The following is a 23412-nucleotide window of genomic DNA, read 5'->3' as shown; positions in this document are numbered from 1 at the left end:
GCCGAGGCGAAGGCCCGGAGCCGGAGTCGCGGGGAGGGGGACGTGGCGCGCGTGCGCACGGCTCAGCGCGGCAGCGAGGCGGGGGCAGGGCGGAGGGGGAGGGAGTGACGCTGGGGGCGGGGCTACGCGCGGCGCCGGCGAGCATTGCGGAGCTGGGCGGTGCCGAGCAGCAGCAGCAGGAGGTGGAGGCGGAGGCGGAGGCGGAGGCGGAGGCGGAGGCGGAGGCGGAGGCGGCGGCGGCGGCGGCGGCGGCGGCGGCGGCGGCGGCGGCGGCGGCGGCGGCGGCGGCGGCGGCGGCGGCGGCGGAGGCGGCTGGGGTCTGACGCGGCCCGGTTCGTGGGGTCCCGCTTGTTTATTTATTTATTTCTAGTGGGTTTCGCCGGGCGCGTGAGCGCGCCCTCGCTGCTCGGCGGGGAGGGGGTGGGGGGAGGGCCCGGCCCCGGCCCGCGCCCAGGGGGAGTTGGAGCCGGGGTCGAAACGCCGCGTGACTCGTAGGTGAGAACGCGGAGCCGCTGCCGCCACCACCGCCGCCACCGCCGAGAAGCCCTTGCTCCCGCTGCGGGGAGGAGAGTCTGCTGCCGATAAGATGGCGGACGGGGAGCTGAACGTGGACAGCCTCATCACCCGCCTGCTGGAGGGTGAGTGCGGCGCCGGTCCCGGGGCTCTTCCCGCTCCAGCCAAGCCCGGGCAAGACGGCGGGCGGGCGGGCTAGGTGGCCCCGGAAGCCCCGGAGCGCGGGATGGCGGGTGGGCCGGCGGAGAGGCCGGTCCGAGGCCCGGGCCCCCTCGGCGGGGACAGCCTTCCCGGGAGGCGGCGGGACTCCGCTGGGCCGCTGTGCTGGCCTCCGCTAACCCTTCCCTAGAAGGGGCGACGAGGCCTGCCGCTGCGCATTGTGTGTCCGTGGAATGTGTATTTCTTCTCCGTTCTCTTTGTGCGTTGGTTGCCCTTGGCTGCCTCCGATTGTCGTTCCGGTAGTGAATTTTACCATAAAAAAAGAAAAGAGAGAGAAAGAAAAAGAAACGATCCGCGGCTCGGATCGTTTGCAATTTTTTTTTTTAACTGGATGCTCTAGAACAGCGTAAGGAGAGGATAGGATGAATGCTTTACCATTTATTGTCTGGCGTACAAAAAAAAATAGTAAAAGTCTTGTATCGGTTTGGAGATGTCCGTTAGAAATACGAAACGCGAGAATACGTGGAGCCGCAAGGGGGTTATAATGGGGGAGGGGGGCTTAAAATTATAGCATGTTTGAGCTGAGTTTAATTTCTGCACAAACTTAGTAAATGTTTGTTGTAACAGCCTCTCCTGGGCTTAAAAGGTATTTTTACAAGTCTTCGCAGCATTTGAAGTTTCGGGCTCTCATGCTTTTTATTGATTAGTTTTGTATTGGTGGGAACATGAGAAAAGACTTGATGGAGAGACCAGTAGTTAAACGGATTGATCTGTTGTGGGATACTGTTTAAAGTTAAAGGCGGGTCTTGGTCAAAAGAACCCTTTTACTCTAAAATTCGCGTCGTCGCTAATTGTTTGGGGAGTTTGTAAAAAAAAAAAAAAAGAATTGTCTCTTTGAATGATTAAGAGTCTTCTTCGTCGGACACCTAATGAATGCCTGTGTACTGCTTTTGTTTACTATAGCGAAGCAGTTTGCATATGTTTGGAAGTTTACCAAAGACATTTGTGTAGGGACTTTTTCAACTAAAGTACAACGCTTCTATCCGCTGTAAAAACCTTTGTATATTTGCTTCAGATATTAAAGCTATCCAGCAGCAGAAGTTGCCTTTTTTTTTTTTAAACCAGGAACTCCTTCCTATTTACATTTTCCTTTAGTATCAAGTTATTCCTGGGAGGCCCCCTGGTGCTTGCTGTGTTCACTACTCGGGACTTTGTGGTCTTTATAACTGATAGGAGTATCTTACTGGGTCTATGAGAAATTTGTTTAGAAAAAAATTTATGCTTATAGTGCATGACTAGCTCCATAAGGGAAATAGAGTTATTTAAAAATTTTATATCTTGTTAGTCTTCGGCGAAAGGGAATTTAAGCCTACCGCTGTTTTCATCTACTTTAAATTTTACATTAAGTTTAAATTTGATTGTATCTCAGCTTATTTTCATTTAAAATTTTTCATAAACACCTGATAGCGATTCATGTATTTTAAACTGATCTAGAGCCCTTTAAATCAAATGTACCTTTATGTGATTACAGACGCTTTAACTAGTTGGGTGAAAGTTGTAGAGAAAAGGGGGAAAGCAACCTAATACTTGCTTCTTCTAGCTTCAGTCCACCCCCCTTTTGGGGTAAGAATTCTTGTCAAGATACATTGTTCTTTTTTTCTAATATAGCAAGTGTTTATTGATTCCTGTGCCAGGCACCAAGAATTCAAAGATAAGACAAATCTCCACTCAGGGAGCTCAGTATAAACAAGTGAGTTCAGCATTTTCTAGCCTTCTTGCTCTTCTGATGTTGAAGATAGTTTATTAGTTTTTTTTTTACATTTTTTTTATCCAATTGAAGATTATTTTCCTTGACATCTCCCTTACTCTGAAATATTACCAGTCCCTCCCTTCCTCCCCAAATCCAATCCTGTTCAAATAATTGTCAAAGACTTGGATTTTCTAATGAGTATTTGTAATGTTAATTTTTTTGTCCACTTTTGTTTCATGCTAATTTAACTCATCCAAGGGATGCTATTTTGCAAAGTTATCTAGCAGAGTAACTTCTATTTTTTGTGTCCTAAGTGAAAGTAACATTAAAATTGGACCAGTAAAAGATACATTATTATAGTTAGAATAAATTTAAGAAGACTTCTATCATAGCAAGGTTAGTGGTTGTTGTATTGAAAAACGTGAAGAGAACATATGGTCTGAGCTCTAAGCACAAATATGATAGCCTTGTGGGGTAAAATTTGTGAATTCAATATGCTCAACCAGTATATATACACTTAAAAACATTATGTTGTACCTAAAAATATGCAGTGTTATCTGTCAGTTAAGTGTGCTTTGGGCTGGGCAAAAGATGTGGCTGGTTTATGTCATTAATCCCAGCCCTGAGTAGGCAAAAAAGCAGGCAGATCTTTCTGAGTTTGAGGCCAGCCTGGTCTACATAGCAAATTCTAGGTCACTAAAACACAACAAAAGAAAAAAAAAAACTTGGCTTTGTAAAACTTTCTGTATTAAGGGAAAAAAATGACCTGGATCTAGTCACGTTTTAAAATGCTTGCTTTGTGTCATGGTATATTTTTTTTTAAAAAAAGATATAGAAACTATATTTGATTGCTAGTTAGGCACATGTACTTTTAGTAAGTACATTTTATGGATTTATTTGATGTTATGATTTCACAGAACCTTAAGGACATTTAAATAAATTATGCTATTATTTAGTATAATATAAGAGTACTGGTGCATTATTTAGAAGGTGCATGTTTCTCCATTATTTTATTTTGCTTTAAGTTTTTCTTAAAATGAAAAACAACTACTGTTCTGTCTGTCACCTATAATGATCCTGTAGCATAGCTCACAATATTCTTGTGGTTTATCCTAACTGGTTGATTATTTAAATTAAGGCTAGTTAGTATAGGTAAGCTAGAAAGCCCAGTAAAGGATTTTTGCTAAAATTAGTTGTTTAGCCGGGCGGTGGTGGCGCACGCCTTTAATCCCAGCACTCGGGAGGCAGAGGCAGGAGGATCTCTGTGAGTTTGGGACCAGCCTGGTCTATAGAGCAAAGGACAACAAAGGCTATGCAAAGAAACCCTGTATCAAAAAACAAACAATAAGAACACTTAGGTTACCAAGTTTAGAGTTTCTACAGCGCCATTTCTGAAGAGTGGCTTCTTGGATCTTTAATATTATAACTGGCAAGGATCTAAATTAATTCAAGAAGATAATAAAAATGAAGAAACCTTGGGCTGGAGATATGGCTCTGTGGTTAAGAGCACTGGCTGCTCTTCCAGAGGTCCCGAGTTCAATTCCCAGCAATCACATGGTGGCTCACAACCATCTGTAATGATATCTGGTGCCCTCTTTTGGCCTGCAGGCATACATGGAGGCAGAATGTATATATATATATACATAATAAATAAATAAATAAATATTTTTAAAAAATGAAGAAACCTTTTAAGTTGATATTTATTTATTTAATCGGTTTTTTGAGACAGAGTCTCTCTATATAGCCCTGGCTGTCCTCAAACTTAGAGATCTGCCAGTTTGTGCCTCCTGAGTCTCAGGAAAAGGTGTATGTATCTGTCAATAATTAGATACCGGCTAGGACATTTATTTTTAAAATTCTAATTATTTATAAGTATATGAAAGATAATGTAGTTCATCTAAAACATTACATAATTCTTAACTTTTGAGTGTGTTATGTTAAAAAATTAGGCTCCTATGTTTGTTAGGCTAATTTTTAAATATTTGCAGTTATATCAAAGGTTGTGGCATTAAAAATAAAAACATAAATTAATTTCTTTGTTCCTTAGTTTCCTTATTTGTTACACAGCGATAACAGCAAGAGTGTATTTTTAGAAGGTTGTGGTGAGGAAAGAATGCATTTTATAAAGCACTTAAGGCCTCACCATCGGAGCTGGAGAGATGGCTCAGTGGTTAAGAGCATTGGCCAGTCTTCCAGAGGACTTGAGTTCAATTCCCAGTACCCACATGGCAGCTCACAACTGTCTGTAACTCCAAGATTTGACACTGACATACATGCAGACAAAACACCAATGCAAATAAAATAAAAATAAATTATTTAAAAAGACCTAGCAGGCATTGTCATAGGTTTATTAAATAAAGCATGAACTTTATTTAGTCGTAGACTTTCTTGTCCTGGCTCTACCAATTGCTGACTGTATGCTACGGAGCAAGTTATTTAACCTCTCTGAGGTTCACTTACTTCATTGATAAAAGTGGGAGTGCTAACTACCCCGAAGATTGTTTTGAGATTCAATATTATATATGTAAAGTCTTTACCACATAGTAAGCAGCTGGAAAGTGATAGCCATTTAAGACATTGAGATAAGGAAAAGATTACTATGCCGACTTCATGAAATTCAAAACATCAATGAGTTTTAGTTCAAAACCTTTAGCTTCAGTTATCAATGACCCACAGTAAGTGAGAATTAGAATAATACTAAAATGAGAGCCAGAGAGGCAACAGTAGTGGCTTAACCTAGTGATTGTTCTAAAATGTTCTAAAATTTCTAAAATTTCAGAGCTATATTGGGGGCCTAGGAAGGACAAGGGAAGGCAGCAGCGGAGGAGCTCAGTTCTAGGGGTGTATATATAAGGTGTATAATTTTGTTTGATAAGAACTCTTGCTAGGAAAATAAAATATTACTAGATTAGTTTACTCAGCAAATGGTGGTGGTGTGGCTTTACCAAGCAAGTGCTGTACCACTGAGCCACCTCACAAATCTCTATGTAAGTTTCTTAAATTTTATGTGTGTATCTATATACACATATATAGATAAAATGTAATCAATCTATAAAATAAATACATATAAAATATATACACCCACGAAGATGGGAAGGACAGAAACTATGATTCATATAACTCAGGATGGCTTTGAACACACATATGGCTAAGGATGACCTTATTCTTGGATTTCTGGTCTCCTTGTCCACCTTCTAAGTGATGGGTTTACAGGTATATACTGCTATATCCTTCCTTTAAGTTTTCAACTAAAACTATTAATAAAGTTCCATACATAAAAGAAAACTAGAAGCAAATGAGAATGTTAATTGTACAAAACTTCCTAAGGTGAGGAAGTAGAATATTAGATAACTATTACAATTGTATTTTTTTGGGGATTGAACCCAGTGCTTCATGCAAATTAAACAGACATACTACTGAATGAGACTCCCCAAGAATCTCTTTCCTTCCTTCTTTCTTTCTTTCTTTCTTTCTTCCTTCCTTCCTTCCTTCCTTCCTTTCTTTTTTTGAGACAGGGTTTCTCTGTGTAGTGTTGGAGCTGTCCTGGAATTCGCTCTGTAGACCAGGCTGGCCTCAAACTCACAGAGATCCGCCTGCCTCTGCCTCCCAATGCTGGGATTAAAAGTGTGCGCCACCACCACCCAGTTTATTTCTTTTGTTTTTAGTGAATGTCTTGTCCTCAGCACGTTTTCATGTCTAGAATATTCTCTTCTTTTGTCCTAGTATGACTTTTGATCTGTGTGTCCTCGGAGAAGCTAGGCACCCTCTCTGTGCTTCATTGGTCCCCTATCTGTGTGTCCTCGGAGAAGCTAGGCACCCTCTCTGTGCTTCATTGGTCCCCTATCTTCTACTTCCTAGCTGAGAGGTAATTCACGTGTGGTGATGAGAGCCATGACTGATAGGCTCTCAAAGACTGTGAGGGTTGTTTTCGCCTTGAATCTTTACGACATTTAACATAATTTTTTTACACTGGGTGACATGATGCCATTTTCATGCGAGGATGTAATGTACTTTAAAGCATATTCCCCACATCTTGCTGCCCTCACTCTTTTGTGCCTTACCCTCCCTTTTAGTTTCCTTTATACTTTTGCTGCTTTTACTTTCTTTTTAAAACCCATTTAACGTATTATTAGTTATTATTTGAGACAGTGTCTCTTTATGTAGACTGACGGCCTCAGAGTCACAGAAATCCACCTGCCTCTGCCTCCCGTGTACTGGCACTAAAGTTGCGCACCACTGTGCTCAGCATAGTCAGAGTGGTGTTATGTCATGTCAGCTGTACATATATGGTTTGATACATCTCTATAAAAATGTAAGATGCACAAAATAGAGAAAAATGTGGTATTGGTGTTTTTGAGGTCTACAGAATAGTAAGACAAGAAACGAAAGTAAAAAAGATAAAAGTATGAAAAGAAGTCAAAGTATCCTTATTTTTAGATGATCTAGTTTCCTACATACAGTCCACAATCCCAAGATTCCACCAGAAAACCCTTAGAGCTGATAAACACTTTCAGCAATTTGGCAGTATATATAGAAAAATCAGTACTCTTCCTATATACCAATAACAAACATGTTGAGCAAGAAACCAGAAAGGCAATCTTATTCACAACTTCCTCAAAACAAACAAACCTTGGAGGGGCTGGAGAGATGGCTTAGTGGTTAAGAGTAGTGACTGCTCTTCTAGAGGAACTAGGTTCAATTCCCAGCAGCTCAGAACTGTCTATAACTCCAGTTCCAGAAGACCTGAAACCCTCACACAGACATACATACAGGCAAAACACCAATGTACATGAAATAAATAATTTAGAAAAGACAGGATCTTGCCCATTTCGGTGTGAGACAGAGGTAAGAGCCAATGGCTAGCTGCTTTGCTTTTCTGATCTTTAGCTTGAACCCCAACATCTGTCTCTAGGTATTTATTATTCATGCAACACAGAAGAAACTTAAAAAACAAATATATACCACTCACACTATGGGCTGGGGCTGAAGATCAGTGGTGGAGTACTTGCCTAGTATTCATGAGACCCTGACTTTTAATTCCTAGCACCACACAAAATCCCATAATACATACATACATACATACAATGTTTTAATTTACCAAGAAAACTCTTAAGTACCTTTCAGAGGTCAACACTTTGTTCCTTGCCTAAAAGCCCCTGGATCTTTCAGATAGCAACTTCCATACATTTGAGCAACATTTAAATGTCCACAACTGAAGCTATGACCTTTTCAGAATAACATACATGTGATTTGTGCAGCACAGCTGTCAAGAGTCTCTGATAGCCATGTTTTTACACATGACACCAACCCTGACAAACAGGATCGTCTCCAAGGCTATCAATTTGCTTCAGTTAAGCAATAGGAGAAGCATATTTTTTTTTGTTTTTTTTTAATATTTTTTTCCGTTTATTTATTTATTAAAGATTTCTGTCTCTTCCCTGCCACCGCCTCCCATTTCCCCCCCCTCCCCCAATCAAGTTCCCCTCCCTTGTCAGCCCATAGAGCTATCAGGGTTCCCTGCCCTGTGGGAAGTCCAAGGACCACCCACCTCCATTCAGGTCTAGTAGGGTGAGCATCCAAACTGCCTAGGCTCCCACAAAGCCAGTACGTGCAGTAGGAGAGAAGCATATTATTATAAGGCAGGATATTACTTACAGTCAGTCCTGGTGGTTTCACAATCGACTGAAATAGGTATAAGTTCTAAATGAGTAATTAAAGGCAAAAGGTGCCTGTAAGTCAAAAAGGCCATCTTCTCCCACTAAAAAAGAGACTACAAACAGTCCTCTAATACAGCTCTACTTTATTAGGGTCAGCCAAAATGGTATTTATATATCCAAGCATTTCAGTTTTCAGAGATGTTTAGATTATTATTTTTTTCCATAGTAAGTTAATTTAGGCACATAGGTTTGTATTTTAGAAAAAAATAATTACCTTTATGACACAGACAGGAACAGGGGGAATCTGCAAATGTTACAAAGATGATCCCAAACCTCAGCTAACCTCTCTCTAAGCTGCTGCCGTTAGTCTTTGTGACAAAAGACAACGAGAACTGTGTACACATCTGTGATAGCCTGGAACTTAGAGAGCAGAAGCTGTGGTCATCGGAAAGCTTGGAATACTGGCAAGACTTGATTGCAAAGTATTTAAGAAGGCCACAAATGTTCCTAAGAAGAGCTAGGACTACAGGTGTCACTCGGTAGTGCATTGAAATGGCATTGCCCAGTGCGAGTGCTGCACAGAAATCAGGTCACATCCTCTACAGCAATCATTTCGGATAAGCTTCCACAATCATAGCATGACCCTGTAGACAGAAGAAAAGTCCAGTCAAAGTAATGAAAGCAATGAAAAGTGACAAATCCAGCTAGTATGGAGGCAAGCGAACAGTGTACACAAACACTTTCAGCTACTGTGTGATCCTTCTGAGCCCCCATTTCCTCTATAAAATGGAGCTCATGGTGCCTAGTTTAGAACGACTTTATAAACATTTTTAACTCAGAACACATTATATAGACACACATGTATTTATATATACACAACTGGCTATTCTCATATAAACACAAGGATACATATATACAGCAGACTCAGTGTAATATAGAGTGTGAGTCCTAATAAGTGTAATAAATGGTTGCTTTTATTTTAGTTTCTGTGCTTCTGGGGATTGATCCAGGGTCTCAGGCATGCTAGGCAAGCATTCTACCACTGGGCCACATCTTCAACCCAAGTAGGATTTGAAAGATTAAGTGACTCAGTCAGACCGTAAGTTACAGTTAAGTAAGACCAGATCTGAAAACAGGTGTGAGGATTCTGAGGCCTGGGCTCTCAGCTCTTCACTATTCTCTGGCTAAGAAGATGAACCGAACGTACGTAAGGGTAGGAAGAAAGAACAATGTCCCTTCTCCAACACTCTGCACAGCTCTGGGTACTAGTTGTGACCCAAGTCAAACCTAAACAGCTAGGATTTCCAATCTGATAAACAGTTGTCCTTATCGCTGGACTGCCATCAAACCAGTAAACAGCCTAATGCCCAGCTTCTAGGTTCAACTCCCTTAAATAAGTATTAAGAAACTATTATTTATAAGGCACCAAGTTCAATACTATGTAAGTTTAAGGTTCTGATACAAGATCTTCATCTGGAATTTAGCATATATATTGGTTCAAAACCTTGACAATGTATAAGCAAACAAACAAAATAAAGAGTGGAGATTGGAAGGTTTAACTGACCTGAGGGCTATCCAAAGGATTCATAGGAGACAGAACACTTATAATGCACTATTTTCATGTTCCAACACGATCGATCAGTGGTTATCAGCTAGGAGAGGTGCCTCCCACTCTCTCCAGAAGACATCTGGCAATGTCTGGAGGTATTTCTACTTGTTTCAACTATGTGCCTACATACAGGCCAGGGTAGGATTGGGAAGAATTTGTTGCAATTGGAATCTCATGGGTGGAGGCATCTTAACAGTACAGTACACAGCCCACAGAATTAACTGGTCCAGAACATTAACAATGCCAAAGATGAAAAACACTGCTCTAGGGCTAGAGAGGTGGCTTTAATGGTAAGATTACTGCCTGCTATTCCAGAAGACTGGAGTTAAATTCTCAGCACCCACATGGCAGCTCACATCTGTCTGTAACTCCAGTTCACACTCACACAGACATACATGTAAACAACACACCAATAAACATAAAATAAAAATAAGTTATTTTTAAAAAAAGAAGAAAAAACCCTGCTCTGCTCTAGATTCACAATAGTGATCTTTTTAAAAAATTTTGGTTTTGGGGGCTGGAGAGATGGCTCAGTGGTTAAGAGCATTGCCTGCTCTTCCAGAGGTCCTGAGTTCAATTCCCAGCAACCACATGGTGGCTCACAACCATCTGGAATGAGGTCTGGTGCCCTCTTCTGGCCTGCAGGCATATACAGGGACAGAATATTGTATACATAATAAATAAATAAATAAATAAATATTTAAAAAAACTTTTGGTTTTTTTTGTTTGTTTGTTTGTTTTTCAAGACAGGATTTCTCTGTATAGCTTTGGTGCCTGTCCTGCAACTTGCTCTGTAGACCAGGCTGGACTCAAACTCACAGAGATCCGCCTGCCTCTGCCTCCCGAGTGCTGGGATTAAAGGGGTGCGCCATCATTGCCCAGCTACAATGAATTTTGCTCTAATTTCCTAATCATGTGGTGTCACTCTATTGGCTCAATGAAACAATTAGTGGCAAGTTTAAAACTTCTAAAAGAAAGACACTGAACATTCTTCTTCAGTTATCCACAAAATCACCTAATGTTATTTAAATTCTGTGGCATAGAGAGAACAATTGCACCTGAAAGGAAGGGAGGGAATCTCTGTGGACTACATGCAACACACAGTCTCTCTGTGAGGGAGCAGGCAGAGAGAAGCAGGCTCCTGCCTAAACATGCAAGGTTTCAGTTAGGGGAGTCACACAAATGGTAAGACATTTCTGAGTTAGGGACTATCCCCAGTAGAGCAGTCTAGTATGTGTGGAGACCTAGGTTTCATCTCTACTATCACCAAAAAGCTCCAGGCTATAAAGCAACAAATGCTTCAACATTTTCTTTTTTTTGAGACAGGGTTTCTCTGTGTAGTCCTGGCAGTCCTAGAACTCACTCTGTAGACCTGGGTGGCCACCAACTCACAGAGATCCACCTGCCTCTGCCTCCTGAGTGCTGAGATTAAAGGCATGTGTCGCCATACCCGGCTCAACTTATAAGTAGAATAAATAACCTTTCTTCCTCCAAAGTCTCTAGGAGAAAGCTGTCTATAAAGTCTTTGAAATGATTTTTTTGTGGGGTATAGAGTTTATTTAGTAGGTTATGGAATGGAAGGGAAGCGGGGAAGGGGAAAAGAGAGAGAGGCAGGGGGAGAGAGAGGAGGCAGTCTGAAATGATTTTATGCTTTGAGAAATCAGGTATATTTAGGGTGGTATGGCTACAAGATAGGATTTTATGCTCTTCTATAGCTTATTTGTCTTGATTGTAAAAGTGTCTATAATATGCAAGAAAAAAATCTGTTTATATCAGAATAGAAAAAAAAAGACTATATGCTAGTACACGTGGTGGCCTTAATCACAATACTCAGGACGTAGAGGCAGGTAATCTCTGAGTTTGAGGTCAGTCTGGCCAACAAAACAAGTTCCAGGACTACACAGAGAAACCCTGTCTTGAAAAAAACAATAAAAGCCCACAGTTAGTTTTCCTTCTGGATTTTATTCCCAGTGTAATGTTATAGTATGTAGAATGCTGACTCAATAATGGAGTGAAGTAGACAGGAAAATATCTACCAAAATAATAAATCCCTTGGTTGAACAGCAGCCAAATGTCTACAGATAGGTAAGGCCTCTGTTCTTGAGGAGGGTGGTTTTGTTGTGGCAGTGCTGAGGCTGAACCCAGGACTTCAAACACGTGAGACAAGCACGTCATGCCTGGATGAACAGCCACAGACACTGCCTCCCCAGAGTTTACAGATAAGGTGTTGTGATTATTAGGCAAATGAATAAAAGTGTATTGTTACAGAAAAAATACATTGGGATGCTTTTAATGTTAGTGCCTGGTAAAGAAATTATAAACTATTTTTTCTGTATATTTTTATATTTTACATAGTTTCCATTATGATCATTTATTAATTTTATAAACAAGAAAACACTTTAAAAAAAGAACAGCTTGGATTTAAAGAGCATTTTCCTTTGAAATATCAGAATTAAAATCAATAGTCTCCCTATCTTCCAAAAGAAAACTATTGTTGTCTGTCACTGCGGTGACGTACCTGTCCTCCAGCTGCACAGGCAGCCACTAAAGCATACTGTCCTCCATCCTTCCTCAGTCTGTTGGCGGCTGCCATGACCAACCGACAGCCAGTGGCTCCAAAAGGGTGTCCCAGAGACAGTGATCCACCCCAGATATTAAACTTCTCCAGTGGAGGTGCTCCAACCTAGCTCCCACAAAAACAAACACCAGTTTAAAAGCAATTTTACTTAAGATCAATCAAATCGGGCTCTTCCTAAGAGAAGCAGGCAACCCAGAGGAAAGTAAACAACACTGACGACCTTAAAAAAACCAGTGTATGACCTAGGAATGAGATCAGCAGAAGCATATGTGGGATTCACCTCTGTATGCTGTGATTATATTTCATTTCCATTGGTTAATACAGAAGCTGCTTTTGGCCGATGGCTTAACAGAGTAAAGTTAGGTAGAAAATCCAAACAGAAATGTAGAGAGAGAGAGTAGGCAGAGTCAAAGAGACGCCATGGAGCCGCCGAAGGAGACAGACGCCCCGGAACCTTGGCAGTAAACCACGAGTCTTACGGTAAAATATAAAATAATAGAAATGGGCTAATAAGATGTTAAGAGCTAGCTAGAAATATGCTTAAGATATTGACCAAGCAGTGTTGTAATTAAGTAATACAGTTTCTGTGTGATTATTTCGGGTCTGAGGGGCCAGGAAACGAGCAAGCAGCCTCCGCCTACAGAAGACAACATAAAGGCTTACTGTTTTTACTGGGAAATTCAAGCATATATTCTTTATTAGAAACTTACCTTGGTTTTCCTACCCATGTAGTTTTGTGCAAACCAGTCAGAATCCATGGCTTTAAAGTTAGCCAAAATCTGACCCTAGGAGGGAAATAATTCACGATTTTGTTATCAATGCTCTTCTGGGCTTTATCTAAGACACAGACATGTAACTTTAAGCAAATCTTAGTATCAGTTCTCAGTGAAAGTGTCTTAAAGAAATAATTTAACACCTTAAGAGGTCTCTAAGAAACATCCTCAAGGGTGTATTTTCAACACAAGTATGATCCTATTTTCTGACGTAGCCTCCCTTCAAAAAATTCAAGTCTGAAATACAAAGCCCCACTCCTTACATGATGGAGGAAGGTCATTGGCTAATAAAGGAACTGCCCTGGCCCATTTTATTGGTTAGAGGATAGGTGGGAGGAGAAAACAGGACAGAACACTGGGAGGAAGAGGAAGTGAGGTCAGAGACTCCACAGCTCTCTCGGGAGCAGACGCCTGAGAGAGAGATGCCATGCCCCGCTCCCGGGATGAAGCTCCGACCCAGGATGGACTAGACTAGAATCTCCCCGGTAAGCGCACCTTGGGGTGCCATACACAGATGATTAGAAATGGGTTAAATTAATATGTGAGAATTAGCCTAGAAGAGAATGGGCCAAGCAGTGATTAAATGAATACAGTTTGTGTGTTGTTATTTCGGAGCATAAGCTAGCCTAGCGGGCGGCTGGGGAGCTGGGGTGCTGGGGACGCAGCCCTGCCGCCCCATATTACTACATTTGGCACCCAGACGTGTGAACAGCTAAACCCACTTAAAAAACCTGAGAAGGCTTAAAAGTAAGGGAGAGAGAGTTTAACACAGATTTTTGCTGTTTGTTGGTGGCGTGCTGTAGAGAGATTTCCTGATTCGGCAACAGTAGCAAAAAAAAAAAAATGCTGTGTCATTTTAAAGCATGACTTCCTGGGGCTGTGCCGCCATTGCGATCTCTGTCTGGCTCCTGCAGGAGACAGAGCTTTTGAATGGAGCATTTGGAGTAAAGTGCTACGATTTGTTTGATGGCAACTAGACTCGCTGTGTTCTCGGGTCTGCTCTGCTTGCTAGAGGCAAGCAAGCGCCTCATCTAAGAGAGGCTTCCTGACTCAGCTTTAGCTGCAAAGCCTGCAGCTCATTAAGAGGTCCTGCCACGAAACACTTAAACGGTGTTGAGGAAAAGCTGAACACATGCTTTTCGGTTTTCAGCCTCAGCAGGAAAAAAGCTGCTCCGTTTAAAAATGCCAGCTTTCTGGGCCATCCTGCCAGGGCAAACTCTGACTGTTTGAGGCAGGAGGGCCGGCTACCGAGAGAGGACTTGAGTGTTGTCTGTTGTAGCTCACTTGCTGGCAGGGACCTTGAAATGCCATACAGTTGTTGCAGTAAACATGGCCACAGCCAGTACCTCAGCCATGAGGCTGAAAAGCTAAGGAATGGACTGGATCTAGCTGGCAAAGCCACGCCTTTAATCCTACTGACATTGCTTGGTAAATTAAAGACTCATGTGGTCAAAAAAAGAGAGATATACAGTAAAGAGAGATTCAAAGACAAAGAAAATTTTTAAATGGTTTACATTGTGTTAAAAATATATACAGACTAAAAGTTGAACTTCTTAAAGTAAAAAACAAAAAAAGGAAGAGAGTTGTTGTGTGTGGTAGCACACGCCTTTAATCCCAGTGCCTAGAAGGCAGAGACAAACAGATCTCTGTGAGTTCAAGGTGTAGTAGTGTACACCTTTAATCCCGAATGCCTGGGAGGCAGAGACAGGCGGATCTCTGAGAGTTCAAAGACAGCCTGGTCTACAGAGATATTCCAGGTCAAAGATACACGCTCAAAAAGCAAAAAGTTAACCTAGGAATGTCACAGCTTAGATTCTTAAGTGCCTACTGATTTAAAGGCGCAAATCAAAAGTGCCCTTGGATAGTAAAAAATTGCAGATTCACAATAGGACAGATTCAGACCACTAAATGAGACACACTGTGGATGAATGTACGTAGGCTTGGGAGAGAGAAGAAAAAGAATATAGAGAATAAAGTTAATGGTTTAAAAAAGTAAAAGTAAAGTCTTTAAAGAGACAGAGTACAGATAGTTAAGAGATTAAAAGAAATAAAGAAAAATAAGCCACGTAAAAATGGAAAATTCACAGAGAGTCTGGATTATGTACATTGTGTTTTCTTTAAAATTTTTGACTGTGAAGGAGCTAAGTACAGAGAGACATTTCATTATATGGGCTGCCAAATGGAACCAGAACGGATATCATGAGGGTATGATTTCAGAATTTGGATCTAAGGATATGATACTTTGGAAAAGAGATTCTTCTTTTGTTTTCACAGAGGATCAGACCTTGTGGATTGCATTTATTCCGATTTGGTATGATGGACCACGCCCTCCTGAAGGGTTGGTGTGAACGCCTTCAAAAAATTGCTTCGCTCAACTGCCAACTGAGATGAAACTAGCACACAGGTTGTACCATGAAAGACCTAATTAACGACGCCCCCATTCAGCAGGAAGCAGTTTGGAGAGAAGTAACTGCGCCCATATTCCCAAAAAATGTTTATAAATGTTCTTTTACATTTAAAGGGGGATATGATATAGATATGAATAATTTGCATTAGTATAGATTTTGCTTTATTGATAGAGATTTAAGGTCAAATTTGTTATATGTATATGTATTTCTGATCTTTATTAAGGTATTGTGATTGTGTAGTTCATTATTAAAATGTAATGTATAATTAGGAAATATAGGTTGTTGATGGATAATCATAAATAATAGTCAAGTTTGTAGTCATGTTAGTTAGATTTTCTAGATATATAGAGATATATTTTAGATAGACATTCTTCATGTCTTTCTAAGAATAGGACTTTTCATGACAATGAGACACTCTGCTCCTGGTAGCACCAATCTACTTCAAGAGGAAGATGGGCATCGAAGAGGCTCCTTATGGAGTTTGATAGCCATTTGGGCAAGAAACTGCTCTTGCCTGGACTATTGCATAAACTGGACACAGAGAACCCACAGAAAGAGGACTACTGAACTTGTCTAAGGTGAGATGATCTTTTGGGGTTCCTGATTCATGAAAGAGTCCGCGAGACATTCTGCAGGACACAACAGATAGTGACTGAACTGACTTTGAATTTTCCTGCTTTATGGAAATGTCTGCTGGATACCATGGGCCTGAAGGCTGAAGATGGATGCCCCAACGGTACAGAGGAACTTTGGGTGACTGTCCAGGCAGCGAGATGTCTCTGTCATTTCTAGAGTTTTAAAAGTTGCTTTTTTCTTGTTTGCTTAGGTAGTAGTGTATCTTTCTGGAGTCTTTGATGGAGTTAAGAATAGTTATAGTTATAGTTTTCCTTAGTTATGATAAAGATTATTGTAACTTTTACTTGATAACTGTTTTTTTATATGTAATTTTGCTATGTTAAAGTTAAAGCCTTTTTTTTTTTTGTTTAAACCGAAAAAGGGGAAATGATGGAGGAAGGTCATTGGCTAATAAAGGAACTGCCCTGGCCCATTTTATTGGTTAGAGGATAGGTGGGAGGAGAAAACAGGACAGAACACTGGGAGGAAGAGGAAGTGAGGTCAGAGACTCCACAGCTCTCTCGGGAGCAGACGCCTGAGAGAGAGATGCCATGCCCCGCTCCCGGGATGAAGCTCCGACCCAGGATGGACTAGACTAGAATCTCCCCGGTAAGCGCACCTTGGGGTGCCATACACAGATGATTAGAAATGGGTTAAATTAATATGTGAGAATTAGCCTAGAAGAGAATGGGCCAAGCAGTGATTAAATGAATACAGTTTGTGTGTTGTTATTTCGGAGCATAAGCTAGCCTAGCGGGCGGCTGGGGAGCTGGGGTGCTGGGGACGCGGCCCCGCCGCCCCTAATACTACACTTACAAGCATGAGTTTCATTTTTAATGATTTATACATCATTTCAGATGTGTCTTATAAACAACTTACTGAGAAGGCTTCATGAAATTCGAAAGCATCAATATCGTTCATGGTTAATCCTGCCTTTTCTAGAACTTTTGGAGTAGCATATGTTGGTCTGAAAAAGAAAGCAAACAAAAGGTAGTAGCCCAGAACTTCTTTTCCAGTTTAACTTAAGCATTTCTTCGTATACTCCAAATTGAGTTGTATACTCATTCATTGGTTCTATTATACGAATACTAATTAAGTGTTGAGGATACAAAAAGATATGCCTTTCATCTTTACCATACTATAGAACTGGAAAAACAGATAGATAATCAGCAGGCAAACAGTGAAGGGTAAGTTACAACTAAAGAAAAAAGGAACAGCATTGAAAGGGGCAAGGCAGGGAAGGACTTGCCTAACTTTAAGGTTACAATGAAGCCAGTGGAAAAAGGAGTGTAGTATGAATTCTAATTGGTCTTAATAATAAAAACTTGGAGTCAGCCATCAGGAAGTGAAAGGTAAAGGATTAAAGAAGAAGAGCAACCAGCCACTAGAGCTCTTACCTCTACTGATGCTCAGAGCAAAGGGGCGATCCTGTCCTTAGACTGCTTCCTCAGACTGCCTTCTCAGACTGACTACCCTGAGCTCCCGTCTCCTCCCATATTCAGCCATATCCCTTCCTGTCTCCTAGTGCTGGGATTAAAGGTATGTGAATTCCAAGTACTGGGAATAAAGGTGAGTCACTACTGCTTGGCTCTGTTTCTCTTTTCGACTAGATCAATTCCATGTAGCCCAGAGAGATCCATCTGCCTCTGTCTCCCGAATTCTGGGATTAAAGGTGTGTGCCACCACTGCCTGGCCTCTATGGCTACCTAGTGTGGCTAGCTCTGCACTCTGATCTTCAAGCAAGCTTTATTTATTAGATCATAGACAAAATATCACCACAAATGAGAGATAACCAGAGGCATTTATGAAAGATCCTGTGGGATAGGGATGAGGCTCAGTGTTGGGAGTGCTTGATTTCAATACCCCAAAACACATAAACATACATACACACACACACACCACAGGGTGGAAGTGTTGTCTAATTATATAGCACAGTGAATAGTGACATGAAAATAAAATACTTAACATACTTTGAAACCTGTGTAAAAACGTGAGCAATTCGCCTTTAATCCCAGCACTCGGGAAACAGAGGCAGGCGGATCTCTGTGAGTTCGAGGCCAGCCTGGTCTACAAGAGCTAGTTCCAGGACAGGAACCAAAAAGCTACGGAGAAACCATGTCTCAAAAAATCCAAAAAAGATAAAAGAAAAAAACCGTGAGCAATTGATCCCTGGGTCCCACGTGGTGAGAGGAGAAAATTATACTTCACCACCCTCCATACACACTAAATAAATGTAATAAAAATTCAAATACTTTTTATTGAAATCCAGAGAGATATTCACTACTACTTACCCAAGTAAAAGCTGATCTTTTGGATCCTGGGACACATACATAAAATCCCTAGACAATAAAAAAAACAGAAAGGATAGCTCCAGTAATAAAGAAATCACAGGCAATTCACCAGAATATTTACTTTACCTCAAATATGCCTTTGGCTTATAACCCATGGCCAGAGCTTTCTCCTCTGACATGATGAGCATCGCAGAAGCGCCATCAGTCTGAAATAGGAACAGAACAATGATGTCATCTGGAGGTCTCCCGGCAGTCACCTCCTAAGTCTGTTCCTGAGTCCACTAACAGATCTATACGGAATCTATACAACAAATTCACTTTACTGTATCCACTATTAAGTCATAAGCAAACACACTGAGCCACTCTGGGAGAACAATGGTAGCAGGCATTGTTCATAAGGTATCATAATTTGTCAAAATACATTGGGAGAGGCAACTTTAGAAATAAGAACCTATAGGTTTTTGTTTAGAGCACAGGAAATAAATTTTTTTATGGATTAGAACAATATTTTATTTACTCCAATTATTTATTTTTTACATTTTCTGTGCTGTTTCTTTGTTGCCTCCTGCCCACAACTTTGAGATTTTATTCTAGAGGCAAAACATTGAGAGAAGACACAGGTGGGCAAGTAAGAACATTAAAACCATGGTTTTAGAAAACTTTGAACACATCTCATATATTTTTATCCCAAATAATAATCAAGATGTTACAGGACAAAAAGGTACTTTTGGGGGGCTGGAGAGATGGCTCAGAGGTTAAGAGCACTGGCTGCTCTTCCAGAGGTTCTGAGTTTGATTCCCAGCAACCACATGATGGCTCACAACCATCTGTAATGAGATCTGGTGCCCTCTTCTGGCCTGCAGACAGAACACTGAAAACACAGTAGAAAAAGAAGGAAAGGAAGGAAGGGAGGGAGGGAGGGAGGAACACTTCTGAAGTTTGTTTTTAAAAAGCCCTTTACCATTATTTCAATAAGGAAAGAATGGTCAGGTAGTGGAGGTCACACCTTTAATCCCAGCACTCAGGAAGCAGAGGCTGATCTCTGTGAGTTCAAGGCCAGCCAGGGCTACATAGTGAAACACTGTCTCAAACAGAAAAAAAAAAGAAAGAAAGGAAGGAAGAAAGAACGAGAAAGAGAGAGAGGAAAGAAGAAAGGAAGGAAGAAAGAACGTCCTCCACAATTCAAAAGAAAATGAAACCAGTCCATTTAATATGCAAAAAATCAAGACAAGTTCTGTCACATTCAATTATACATCCCTTTTAAAAACTCTGCAATCCTAAAAAGAGCATGTAGCCAACAGTAGGGTAGCCATAAAGTCTGAGAACACAAGTGACTATACATAAAAAAAAAAATGGTTTATGGGGATTGGGGATTGGAGAAATGGCTCAGCAGTTAAGAGCACTTCCAGAGGACCCAGGTTCAATTCCCAGCACCCACATGGTGGTTTACAACTGTCTTTAACTCCAGTTCCAAGGGATCTGATACCTTCATTAGTATACCTTCATACCAATGCAAATAAAATTAATTTAAATAAATTATAAAAAATGGGCAGTGATGACACATGCCTTTAATCTCAGCACTTGGGAGGCAGGCAGATCTCTGAGAGTTCGAGGGCAGCCTGGTCTATAAGAACTAGTTCCAGGACAGCTAGGGTTGTTACACAGAGAAACTATCTTGAAAAAACAAAAAACAAGCAAACAAAAAAATGGTTTATGGATACTACAACAGTGTGGTCACTGCTGAGTGTGGTGGTAGTAATTGGTTAGCTATACTGTCAAAGAAACATTGAGGCTGGAGAGACAGACAGCTCAGGGGTTAGAAGAACTTGTTCTTCCAGAGGAGCCAGTTTTGGTTTCCAGTCTCCACATAGCACCGAAGAACAATCTGTAACTCCAGTTCTGTAACTTCAGAAGAGTTCCAGAACTCTTCTGGCCTCTATGTGCACTGCACATACATGGTGCACAGACACACACCAAATCCACTTAGTACTTCTTTTGAGAAGCCACTCTGACATCCTCAGTGGCTAATGTACAGCCACCATAGTACTTCACTGTATCACAACTGTCCTTTCCATTCCCAGTGCCCAGCATAAGCAATACAAGTTTGATAAATGGTCAAGGGCATAAGAAGAACAGCTTCTTTTTTTCTCATAGCCAGAACCTGGAAACAACCTAAATGCCCCTCGATCAAAGAATGGATAAGAAAAATGTGGTACATTTACACAAAGGAGAAAAAAAAAATAACAGCAGCTTGAATTTTGCAGGAAAATGGATGGAGCTAGAAAACATTATTTTGAGTGAGGTAACCCAGAAAGACAATTATCACATGTACTCACTCATAGGTGGTTTCTAAACATAAAGCAAAGAAACCCAGCCTACAAACCAGAATCCCAGAGAACTTAGACAACAATGGGGACACTAAGAGAGGCTTACATAGATCTAATCTACATGGGAAATAGAAAGTATAAAAAGACAAGGCCTCCTGAGTAAATTGGGAGCATGGGGACCTTGGAGGAGGATTGAAGGGGAAGGGGAGAGGCAGGGAGGGGAGCAGAGAAAAATGTAGAGCTCAATAAATATAAATTTTAAAAAAAGAATAGCTTCTGTATCAGTACAGTGAGAGATCTAAGTCCTTAAAACTATTATTTTCAACTTGGTGTTCAAACATGGTACATGCCTGTAATTCCAGCACCAGGGAGGTTGAGGCAGGATTGTAACTTTGAGGCTAACCTAGGTTACATAAGAAATCTTACCTTCAAAGCAAAACTTTATTTGTTGGATTTTTGAGACAGGGTCTTGCATACCAAGGCTAGCTGTAAATTCTTGATCCTTCAGCTTCTATATCCTGAATGCTGGAGTTACAGGTTTGTATTATCACACCCAGTTTGTGGTTTGTTTGGTTTTTTTTTTTTGAAATGATTTTCCTTTAACATTTTTTTTCACAGTGAATAGCTTTGTTTTAAGCCTCCAATTACACACAAGCAAATTTATTGTAAACTCTTCTATTGAGAACACAGAAAAGCCTCTATTAAACACAAATAGCATTGACAATTACCAGGACACTGTGCCATAGGGTTTGATGAACGCAGGTTTTAGTTTGGCCATTTGCTCCAATGACGAAGGTCGGATCCCATTATCTTTCATAACTGTGTCCTTTCCTATAACAACAATAATTTTTTAACTCTAAGAAACTGTAAGCATTATATATCTTCTCTATAGCAATATGATTTAAAAATGATAAGAACAGGGGGGCTGGAAAGATGGCTCAATGGTTAGCACTTGCTGTTCTTTTAGTACCTAGCACCCACATTGGGCAACTCACAACTGCCTATGACTCCAGCTCCAGGGGAACCAATGCCCTCTTCTGGCCTCTAAAGAATCCACATGCATATCCATATATTCACACAAAAACACATACATGTTACTAAAAACCTAACAAATGGAATGTAAATATTATCTGTCAACTATGAAGAAAGCCTTTCTATTCTTTCTAGTTCTAGGGATTAACCCCCACCCCACTGGGCTTTGACTGTCCTGAGGCAAGCACTACTACTGAGCTATACATCCTAATCTTTAAAAGAAAGTCTTCTCTGAATACCAAGACGAGATTGCACACACAGAGATGAGAAAAGAGAGAGATACTCCAGGAGTAGCACTTATAAAAATTTAAAGTTGGGTATGGTAGCATGTACAGGCAATCCTACCACTTAGGAGGTAAGAGGCAGAGGAGATCAGGAGTTCAAGGCCAGACTCAGTAACATAATATGAGCCCAACCAGGTCTATATGAGACTTTGTTTTAAAAATAACAAAAATACCTTTCATTTTTCTTTTCTTTTTGTTTTTTTTTTGGGGGGGGGGAGTTTCCGCAATAGGGTTTTTCTGTGTGGCCCCGACTGTCCTGGAACTTGCTTTGTAGCCCCGTGTAGACCAGGCTGTCCTCAAACTCACAGAGATGCACCTGCCTTTGCTTCCAAAGCAAAAATCTTTTTAAAGCTTACCTGTGTTACCACATAAATCTAAAATTGAGTCTATGTTTAAGAATAAAAACTGAGCTGGGGGGTTGGAGAGATGGCTCAGAGGTTAAGAGCATTGCCTGCTCTTCCAAAGGTCCTAAGTTCAATTCCCAGCAACCACATGGTGGCTCACAACCATCTGTAATGGGGTCTGGTGACCCCTGCTGGCCTGCAGGCATACACACAGACAGAATATTGTATACACAATAAATAAATAAATATTTTTTTTAAAAAAATGCTGAGCTGGGTGGTGGTGGCGCACACCTTTAATCCCAGCACTTGGGAAGCAGAGGCTGGTGGATCTTTGTGAGTTAGAGGCCAGCCTGGTCTAAAGAGAGAGTTCCAGGACTGGCTCCATAGCCACTGAGAAACCCTGTCTTGAAAAACAAAAATGGAAAAAGAATAAAAGCTGAGTAGTTTGGAAACAATTATTATACTTATTAAAAAGTAAATTAATCATAGCACCAGGGAGGCTAAAAGCAGGCCTCTCTGTGAGCTCAAGGCTTCCAGGGTCACATGCTAAGACCCTGTCTTTAAGAAGTTATCACTTAAGGTTTTTAGTATAGGGATGAAGAGATGATTGAGCATCATTAAGAGCACTTACTGCTCTTGCAGATGATCCAGATTTGTTCCCAGCACCCAGATCAGTTGGCTCACAATCACCTGTAACCTTGGTTCCAGGGGCTCTGACACCCTGGACACCTGCATGTACATGATGAACATACAAACACTAAGGTATTCACATAAAATGAAAGATAAAAATAAAGAAATCCTTTAAGTCTCACCATTTACCTGGTACTTGGAAGGGTACAATATCAGAAAGATGCCCTTCATCCTGTGCCTTTTTGGCCAGACTATGAGAACGCAGTGCATATTCATCCTGTTCCATTCGAGAAACAGCAAAAGCAGCAGCCAGTTGGTCTGCAGAGTGGCCCATGGTCTCGTTAGTGGAGAACTCAGCCACTGCAGGGAGCTAGCAAAGGGGACATTGAGAACAGTTATAGTCAGTTACAGTTATGTAAGATTGCTCAGTGTTATTTAGAAA

The 23412-nt window shown here is 41.0% G+C and overlaps 1 protein-coding gene and 1 pseudogene across 4 annotated transcripts in view; one reads left to right on the top strand and one right to left on the bottom strand.

Moving 5' to 3' along the window:
* The first annotated feature begins 469 nt into the window (after nt 1-469).
* Nucleotides 470-23412, top strand: part of LOC121439575 (trifunctional enzyme subunit alpha, mitochondrial-like) — a 77620-nt gene continuing 54677 nt past the window's right edge. For 3 of the 4 annotated variants that reach the window (XR_005973267.1, XR_005973268.1, XM_041640091.1), the window contains exon 1: nt 496-638. Coding sequence is in view for 2 of the 4 variants with exons in the window: in XM_041640091.1 (XP_041496025.1) it covers nt 587-638 (52 nt within the window). In the remaining 2 variants the exon portion in view is untranslated. Of the gene's footprint in view, nt 639-23412 lie in introns of all 4 variants that reach the window. The other variant, XM_041640090.1, reaches the window with a different exon arrangement.
* LOC121439578 overlaps nt 8206-23412 on the bottom strand; it is a 33055-nt pseudogene continuing 17848 nt past the window's right edge.

This window comes from Microtus oregoni, unplaced genomic scaffold (assembly GCF_018167655.1).
Source record: "Microtus oregoni isolate MIOR12 unplaced genomic scaffold, Mior012 000062F_ref0000492, whole genome shotgun sequence".
NCBI classification, from domain to species: Eukaryota; Metazoa; Chordata; class Mammalia; order Rodentia; family Cricetidae; genus Microtus; species Microtus oregoni.
Note: the sequence above shows the minus strand (reverse complement) of the source record. Positions and strands in the feature narration are given on the sequence as shown.